General features: G+C 34.9%; 1 protein-coding gene across 2 annotated transcripts in view; it reads left to right on the top strand.

The window, feature by feature from the left end:
* Positions 1 to 4,330: 4,330 nt before the first annotated feature.
* Positions 4,331 to 10,030, top strand: part of ASB5 (ankyrin repeat and SOCS box containing 5) — a 29,054-nt gene continuing 23,354 nt past the window's right edge. Inside the window, exon 1 of one of the 2 annotated variants that reach the window (XM_009272345.2) lies at positions 4,331 to 4,627. In XM_009272345.2, coding sequence (XP_009270620.1) covers positions 4,432 to 4,627 — 196 coding nt within the window. In that variant the 5' untranslated portion in view covers positions 4,331 to 4,431. The remainder of the gene's footprint in view (positions 4,628 to 10,030) is intronic. The other variant, XM_009272347.2, reaches the window with a different exon arrangement.

Genomic DNA, 10,030 nt, shown 5'->3' with positions numbered 1-10,030 from the left:
TATTAAAAAATGCCTTCAAAGACTAAATATTGTATCAGTTGTGTTACTTTTCTTGTGTATGTTGCCTCACTGAAAATTAAGCACCCCAGTCTTCTAAAGCACTGAGTAAAAATTGCCAGAATATAATAAAGAGTTTATTAATGTGGTTATGTAATTAATCATAGAAGATAGAGCATACTTTTTTCTAAAAGTTACTCACTTAGGTTGTGGGTAAATTGCACTAGATTTCACAAGCAGTTTGAATTAGCATAAACAGGTGCCGCTGCTGAATACTTTCTGCACTTGGCCACTACACAGTAAGGCATTAAAGGGCAGGCTATTTTGTCTGAGCACTGGAGTTTGAAATTAACCACTTTTATAGTCATTATGAATGGCAATATTGCTATCTTGAATATACTGGTTATGTTCTTTAGAAATGATAACTGACCAAGCTACGTTAAAAGGGAATTTAAGACCATAAATTCCAGCATTTGAAGTTTTTTAAATGGTTTTAAAATTAAAATAGTTAATTGCCAGAAATGAGGAAAGCATACCAGAGAAATTATTACATTTTTCTTGTTTTATTTGCTGGGAATATACTAGTATGTCAAGCTAGGGGGATCCTTGTCTGTCACAGTATCACTATGTTCTTATAACAAAACAAAAATTCTAATATTGTTTATCTGCAGTGTAGCTTGGTGCCATTTTCCTGTGTGCTGTGATAAAACCTTAAATGTTATAATAATTTTACATGCTATCCCTTTTGTAGCCATTAAGTGAATGAACATTCAATATTTCATTTTGTTTAGGTTTGTTATCCAAATTTTGTATTAAAAGAAAAATTATTAGATACCTAATTAGTTTCAGTATTGTTTTCACCAGCGTATCTGAGTGTTTTGTTAACAGCAATGAAGTCATCTTCAGAATACTCCTTTTGAGTGGTCCTTTTAAGCCCGTTTTACAAGTGAGGAAATTGAGGCAGAGAAATTTCATTCCCAAAAGTCAAAACTATACAGGAAATGTGAATGTCCAGATTAAACCACTGCTCTTTTCAAGTGCTCTGATATTTTTATAACGTTGTATATTTGTTACATATTTGTTATAATAATTTTATATGCTATCCCTTTTGTAGCCATTAAGTGAATGAACATTCAATATTTCATTTTGTTTAGGTTTGTTATCCAAATTTTGTATTAAAAGAAAAATTATTAGATACCTAATTAGTTTCAGTATTGTTTTCACCAGCGTATCTGAGTGTTTTGTTAACAGCAATGAAGTCATCTTCAGAATACTCCTTTTGAGTGGTCCTTTTAAGCCCGTTTTACAAGTGAGGAAATTGAGGCAGAGAAATTTCATTCCCAAAAGTCAAAACTATACAGGAAATGTGAATGTCCAGATTAAACCACTGCTCTTTTCAAGTGCTCTGATATTTTTATAACGTTGTATATTTGTTACATATTGCTGCTGCATTTCTGTTTGGAAGCTCTCAGTATTCTGCACTGCTGCAAGACCAGACTCCAATTGCTTCACGTTGCTGTGCAATAGAAAATTTGGAACACTTACATGCCAGTTTTTTTACACTCTTTCATGTCATCACATTGACTGTCAGAGCCTGTGTTTATTTACTTATGCTTCTACTTTCTGATTTCCATTACAACATCTGTAGCTTTCTATTCCTGGTTCTCCTAGTCTGCATGGGCTTGTTCTCAGCTATTTTGTGTTCAAGTCTCAAGTATTCACATTGTCGATTCTTCCAAAATGCCGTGTGAGCGTTAACATCTGAACAGTCATTCTGTTTTCATGACTGGGTGCCTGGTAGCATGGGTTTGCCAACAAGCTGTAATGGCAATTTCTGCAGAGCTTTAGTAGCCTTAGATTAGCATAAACTTGGTTGTTCTGTGCAGGTTCCAGTTAAGCTGGCACATGAGTTACAGAGCTTTAAAAAAGAAGAAATATTATTAGGAGAGCAATTTTGCCAGCTTCTTGTGAGCATGTGTGAACCGAAATTCTCAAAACTCATAATTTCTTTCATTTTTATGTAGTTTATAGCTAAGGAGGGAAATTTTTGAGAGGACAGAAGACAAGCTTTGATACAGGAATAACCCTCCTGCTCAATTTTCATGTTATTTCTAAAAGCAGAAGTTTTACAGATCAATGAGGATTTTTGAAAGATCACTTACAAAATATTACATGCATCCACAGCCTTATTTTTGAAAAGCTTTTTGTTATTTTTGTTGACCCTTTACTGAAAAATTCAACCTGAAGAAGACAACCTAACAACTGAGAAATTTCTTTTCAGTGATTTGTCTACTGCAGTTAAGAAGCAGGAAACAGTATTGTAAGGGGAAGATTAACTCAGCGCTGCTGTTAACTCCAGCTGTTATTTATAGTAATTGCTATTTGGATTTTTGCCTCTACAAAGAAAGACTATTTTGTTAATTAACAAAACGTGGGAGAAGTCCAGATGAGAAAGCACAGTTACTGGATGACACAATGTAGAGTCAGGAAAAAAAGGGGTCAGGTAAAACACCATAAAGATGAAGAATGTTTTCCATTAGATAATTATGATTCTTCCTTATTCTGCATGGTAAATTTGCGAAACGGGTACTTAAGATGGCTGGGGAATTCTGTGGAGCAATTGAGTTAAGCTTAATGATGCTAGTAGAAATATGGAAGAAGTAAGAAATTCCAATATTGGATGTGTTACTAAGGAAAATATCATTTCTATTAATGATTGAAATGGAAATTGGCAGTGGTGGCTCAGAACATAATGCCTATTTATCCTTATGGAAAACATGACACCTCAATTCAGTGTCAGATAACAATGTGCCAAATATAAAAAGGGATTTTCATTTGGCATTTTAAGTACTCACTCCTGCTTCTAACTATGGTATGAGAAAAGCAGTTCCTATTCTGGCTGGATGAGAAAATGTCTATAAATGAAATCTAGGAGAAAATGCATATATTTTTTCACAGACTAATATAGTTTACAGTGTAAACTGCTTTTTAATTGCCTTTTCTAGTTACTGTTTTGACTTTTATGTGGATTAAATTTTTTTCAAGGAAAAAGTCTGAATGTGTGTTTCTCTCAAGATAAGCACAATTCAGTTCCTGTCTGTTAAAAATCTTGATATTTATTTCCAAGCCCATTTCCTTTTATCATTGTCTCTTCTTCATTTATATAGGTTTATTTGAATGTGGTTTCCAGAAAACATTATAGTTTCTTACTCTAATAAATTACTCCTGGAGCCAGATGATAAGACGTTCTTTATTTTGCCACTTTCCTTTCGGAAATATGATTTTGTATCATATCCTTAATGTCTGCTATGCTGTTCATTGAAGTCAGGGGGATCTGTGGATGCAGTGACATTTGGATCATACCCTCTGTTCCTGATGGACAGTGGCCAACATTCTAAAATGTTTTTTTATGACTATCAAGCAAGAGAATCCAGGGTAGAATAGAAAGGGTGTTTCAGTTTAAGATTACTATGGGTAGAGTATTTTAAACTATAATTATTTCTTTAAAAGGAAATATAAAAGTTTAGAGCAGGACCCTTTCCTATGCTGCTGTGATTCTTTATTTTAGGGTTATAGCTTACTTAGGAATCTAGTTCTGTCCTGCAGCTCCTCAGTTTGTATCATGTTGTGACACTATTATTTACTCAGCAATTACTCACACTAATGGAACAATTTGTGCGTAGCTGCTGATGACTATGAGTAATAACTTTACGGTATATAAGCAAATTAATTCTTAAAAAATCTGAAGAATTTAGATTCCTCTCTCTAAATCTGGCCAAGGAATAAAGCCTGTCATGTCATAGGTTTAAAATAATATGATGGAGCAGAATGAAACATGTATCATAAGCATTAAAAATTTTCCGTGTTGTGAATTTACCATTGCATTTATTTAATTTTAATTACATTTTAATTTTATAAAAATATCTATGGGTTTGATTTTTGTAGTTTGCTCTGAATGCTGTTTTTTGTATAATGGTGTAATCCATGTATACTAGATATATTCATTCAGCCTGAACAAAATAATAAGAGACTGTCAGAGCTGGTATATATTAAATCTCTGTTTCTTTATTAATGTGTATTTCAGGTATTTACTGATGTGGTTCTAGTTTTGTAAGAAAAAAATAGTAGTCTAACAGAATTTGGAATGAAACAGACCTTTTAAGTGGAACAAGTACTTGTTGGAACAGGGTCTTGGAACCTGTGTCTGTTATATTCCATCCCACTTGAATATCACAGGCTAGCAGGAGCGGTAGTGAACTCAATACTATGTACAGTATAAATAATCATCATATTTTGAGCAGCAGGCATCGTGACCAGCTGATATTTTCTTTCCTCAGGACCAGTTGTTCCCAAGAGTGCGTGGCTGGAGCCATATGATCTTATCAACACATTTGAGAGCCCTACCCAAACACTGAGAGAGATTTTGCTGCAGCAATGACTGTCATAGAAGAAAGTCGCCCTTTTGCCCAGCAGCTATCCAATGTCTACTTTACTATACTTTCCCTTTTTTGTTTTAAACTTTTTGTGAAGATCAGCCTCGCTATACTTAGTCATTTCTACATTGTGAAAGGAAACCGTAAGGAAGCAGCAAGGATAGCTTCTGAATTTTATGGAGTTCCTCAAGGACAAGGTATATTTGTACTTACTATGTTATCACTACTGTTTGGGGTTTTTGTTGTTACTGTTTTTTTTCCGGGTAACTATTTATCTGCTAGCCTCATTTATATTCAGTTTGTCAAATGATATGTGTGAGTGGGTTTGTTTTACTGTAGGTCTTTCTGTGTTTTTTTAACAAAAATTATCTGAAGGAGTGTTGTTAGATTATTTAAGTTTGGGGTTTTTTTAAATTTTTTTAGGTTATTAAGTTCAGAATAAAACTGAAGTATTACAGCCAATGTCCTGTTAGGACAGAGGCCTATACTTAAGATGGCTATATTTAAGATTGCCAAATACTTCCCAATCTAAGATGATTTTCCAAATTGCTTCTAAGGTTCCCCAGCTTAGCCATTTGTGGTTGAAATTTTCCACGCTTGGCATGTGATTATTTTGCAACACTTTAATGAAACTAGGCCAAATATTTCTAAGAATTATTTCTTAAGTTTAAATTTTCTTATTATAAGAAATTATTATAAGATATTCTTATAGCAATTTATTCAAGTCCTTCTGTACTTTGAATTAGTGTCTTGGCACATATCAGGAAGCTTACTGTTTGTCAGGGTGAGCTTTTGGGCATCTGTGTGGAAACCCATCAAATTTTACTGGGTTGAAAGCTCTTGTGAAAATTCCCTTTTCTGTTTGCTCAAGCAGAACTTTGGCAGAGCTGGGCACTACTGTTCTCCCAAGCTCATCTGTGGTGAACCAGTACCGTTTTCATTCAATTCTTTTTCTGGGTCACAGAATGCAGAAGACTTTCTCTTCTCGATTGTGGTGTCCTAGTGCATGACTGAGCCATGTTTTTCTCAACTTGGGATCCCCGCTGCCTCGCTTGACTTTGATTGGTGTTCCTTGTATTCTGGGATGACATCAAGTTTGAGTTGGGCGATGGAACAGGAAGACTTGTCTTGCCTCTTATTGCCTTCACCACTCATCCCTAGGTACCATGAACAAGAAGAAATAACCCAAGTTAAATGCAAAGGGGGAAACTGTAGAAATGAGCCAGAAACAGTTTCAAACATAAAGATCTTTTCAGTCTTCAATGTTGGGACAAAAGTTAGACATTTTGTGTGTATGTATTTAAATTTGCAAACCAGAGAGGCTTACATCCTAAAGCAGGAATTTGCTTGCTTTGCAGAAGATTTACTTGAGGTGGATTTATATTATGTGTTCTCTGCACAATTTAGAAAGTTCTGAAACTCAGGGTTTTTACATCTGAGTATGTCATTTGAACTATTACGCATGTGTGTTTGTGTGCGAGTATGTTTACAGGTAAATACGTATGTGCGGGTGTGTGTATGTATGTGTATTCACTACAGTAGGATGGGAAGGACTGACTGTCTATCCCTCTGGCAGAAATACTCGCGGTGAATGTGGTAGCCCTCACTTAAAATCAAGAATTTTTTTTGTCAGAAACTGCTGGCTAGCTGTAAGGCATCTCATTCTGGGAAGGCTGACACAGAATCTGAGTAAGGAAGGAAAAATACTGGGAAAAACTAGAGGGAAAGCAATAGCATGCATCAGGTTGGAAAGTAAAATAGCCTCTACAATGTTACCTGTTGCTGAATCCAGGAGACTTTAGTTTGGTCATTCATCAAATATCTGAACTACCATATCTACATAAATGTATATTCAGCGTTCTAGTAGCTGGCCCATGCAAAAGATGAAAATCTATCACTCTTGCAGGTTACTGTTTTGCTCAGGTAGCAGAGGTTTATACTGATTTAAAGGCTCAAACATATGGTAGAGTTTCTGGTTTTCTGCTTGGCTTGTCAAAGAAAATAGTTAATGCAACTATTTTGTGCTTAAACTGTACTTTTTACAACTCGACACTGGTGTGTCTTAATCTTTCACTGCCCAACTTGCAGCGTTTGGGTCTGGATTTGGAACAGTCCTAAGCACATGTTCAGCTAATGTTACATAATCTGCAAATTCAGCCATTTGTCGTGATTAACAGGACCAATCTTTGTTCTTTGGGATGCAAATAAGGCTCCTCAGAATTACTATTTTATGTCATCTTTTCTATACCTTTGTTCTATGTTTGTAGAAGGGGGCATGATACTGTCTCAACTCACACCACGTTGTGGGATTTGGTTTGTTTATGTTTGTGAAATACAGTACAGAGGTACCTCAGTAGAGTTTATACGATACCATGTAACAAAATATCCTGTTCAAAGTAATATCTAAAAGATTTACAATAAGTAATGTGAATCTACAGCTTGTAACATTAAATGATAAAATTAAATACTTAGTATCCTCCTAATTAGTGATCCTGTTCTCTGTTTTTTATTAAGCAACAGAGAAGCCTCAGCAGAAAAGAAAAAACACCCCCAAAAAATAGCCTATCATTGCCTAATTGAAGTATATAGTGTTTCAAGAAGTAATTCTAATTAGAGGAAATGTTAGTTTTCATTTTCTAGTTTTAACTTGATTGCGTACTCTTAAAATTCTGTTAGTGCTGGTATTTTCAGTTTGCATGTAATACTACAAAATTACTTTTTGCTATTATAATGGCTTGGCTAGGATAGAGTGCTATAATTTTGAAGAAGAAAACAGCCTTTGGAAATAACGTGCTACTAGGCACAGGCGTTATTTCATGTTTACTGAATTGAGCTCTTGAGTTAAAATAAGCCTGTATTTTATGAAGCCTGTATAATTGAGGACATTTTAGGTCCTGAGCAGTAGTACTTGGTGGAACTCCTTTTATCAAACTGAAGGTTTATAGGTCAGTACAGGATTTGAGGCCCAGGGATCACACATTTCATGGCTGACTGACTATTTTGTGGCTTTTTCTTTGTTGAATACAAGGAAACAGCTTTACCTGTGTCATCTGCCTACTGTGGTCTTGCTGCTAGATATTAGTAGTGAAACAGGACATATTTTGTTCCTTAGTGTTTCGGGAATATTTTCTCTTCCAGTATCGATAGTCACCAATCTACTGTGTTAAATCTATCCTTTGGATCTCTCATATATGTGAACAGCTGGATCCCAATAATTAATAAGAAATTATTATACTTTGTATGTGGCATTGAAATATAAGAACTAGGTAAGAGTTCAGCATCAGCTAAGAACCAGAAAAGTATGTATAAAATTCCTACTAATTATAAGTCACATTAATTTGTTTATGGAGATGAAGTGCGAGTAAAACTGTTCTTGTGTACAGCTGAAAGGCACCTTGAGCGCTAACTTGGATGCCCTAGGATCAAATATACATGGGTTGTCTGGCAAATGTTTGTCGAACCTGTTTTTAAAATGCTTAGTAACAGTGATTTCTGCAGTGTCCTCATGCAACCAATTAAAATTTTTGCTATTCTCATCACTAGGATGCTTCCCACTCCCCCCAAAACCTACCTAAATCTTTATTTCTGCAAACTAGATACATAAAATATGATTAAGGTATTTATCAATTTTTTTCCATGTATGAAAAGTAATCAATTTAAAGACTATTGTCATGCATCTTCCTACCTCTACTGTTTTTGTCTTTTCTAGAATAAAGAAAAAAGGATTTAACTTAGTCTGTCCTCCTCAGTCTTGTTTTCTAGACCTGGAATTACTGTAGTTGCTCTCCTTTGGACTTGTACCAGTTCTTATGTAGTTCATAGACATATTTATTGATGCCTAATTCCCCATGTTAAACAGAGTGCTCCAGCTGAGACTTTACTAGTGTAACCAGTGGAACTATTAGTTGTATAAAAGTGGAACAGTTATGTCGTGACATATATATGATACCCTATGTAATACCTCCTGGAATGATGCTTTTTTGCCTTTTTTTTTTTCCCCCCAACAGTAAAGTATTAAGGATACAGTTTGTAGCCTACTATAAACCCCATGTTAAAACGGAGTCACTGTACTATGCATTTGCTTTTTCCTCTCTAAGTGTAATACTTTGTACTGGCCTTCAGCTAACTTGATACCAGACAGTTACGCCATTTTCCGCAAGTCTGTTTTGAATTGTTTCCCTCTGAGCAGTTGCAGCACCTGCAGTTTAGTGTCATCTACTGATTTTATAAAAATAAATATAAAATTCTATCATCCACAATGTTAAAAAACTGAACAGCACCAAATGCAGGGCAGAACTCTGCAGTCTTTTACCTTTGTTTAAAGTGGATTAAAGACCCATGTCTTAATAAACTGTCACAATTGAATTCTTTTTTCAGTGAAGTCAGTGGTATTACTACCATAAAAGAATTAAATTAAAAAGGGATCCATTCTATTGTAAAGGTCCCATTTACTGGATTATTTTTAACTTTGGCACTGATTTTGTGAACACTCCTATACACATACTTGCCCCATTGAATTGAAAGGGACTGATTAGTTGTTTAGAGCTAAGTGCTGTGCGATCAGGAATGATAGCTGTGTTGTAAATAGGTTATGGTGCCTAGCTTTTCTTTTTTTATTGTGTTGAAATGAACACGTATTTATTCATTACGCTAGAAAATTTGTAGAAGTCAACATTTTATTCATTTCTTCATGGAAAAAGTCATAGCGCATATATGTTTGTTCCGTTTTAAAATTCTGTGCCCTACAAACTGACCTACAAAAATGAACTTAATTGGAAATTAACTTTGGGTATGATCAGCTCCTTAGCAGGCTATCTGCAGTGACAGTGATCTGCACAGGAAGATTTCTTCTCTCGCTGTACTTCCAGACCTGTGAAGAATTAACAACTCCGCCTTTTGTACAGCTGTTGCTGGATACAAACGGGGATCAAAAGCAACCTTTAGACTCTTCCTACTATACCAACTAGCTGGTCATATCATGAAAGTGTTCTGTGTATACAAGCACCGAGTTGGAGCTTCAGTTAGTTTTATGGTTCGATTGCTTTAGGATGAGGTAGTAGTGCTGTGGTATGAAGTGATTTCGAAGTGTAAGTGTGTATCAAATATTAAGAGTTAATTCATTGTCAGGTGTTTTGGGTCTGTAAGATATAAACTCTACTGATGAATACTGGTAAGAGCTTGGTTTGTATGGAAGAGTTCATACTTTGAAAATGCAGATAACTTTATAGAAGGAGGTACAGTTCCCATTTAATAAACTTTTTATAAGGCAAAAGAGTCTATTTTGTCAAAATTAAACCTGATACTCAGTAACTGTCAAAATGCTTTTAGCTGCAAGCAGAAGGTGGTATAGAGGAACTTTCTTATGAAAGAATTATTTTGCAGAAGTTAATATAGCATAAATGACAAACAACTGGTCATGTAATTATACAGATACCTGGGGTCTGATGCACAAGCTAAGTAATTCTGACAACATAAAATACTTTTTCTTTAATATCCTATTTTTTAATTATATCAACTGTCTTTGCAAAAAATTTCATAGAATATCACTTCATACATAACTATACTATTTTAAAGTAATATTTGAAAGTTATTTGAAAGGA

This window comes from Aptenodytes forsteri, unplaced genomic scaffold (assembly GCF_000699145.1).
Source record: "Aptenodytes forsteri isolate BGI_AS27 unplaced genomic scaffold, ASM69914v1 Scaffold13, whole genome shotgun sequence".
Taxonomy (NCBI): domain Eukaryota; kingdom Metazoa; phylum Chordata; class Aves; order Sphenisciformes; family Spheniscidae; genus Aptenodytes; species Aptenodytes forsteri.
This window is presented reverse-complemented; position numbering and strand designations above follow the sequence as displayed.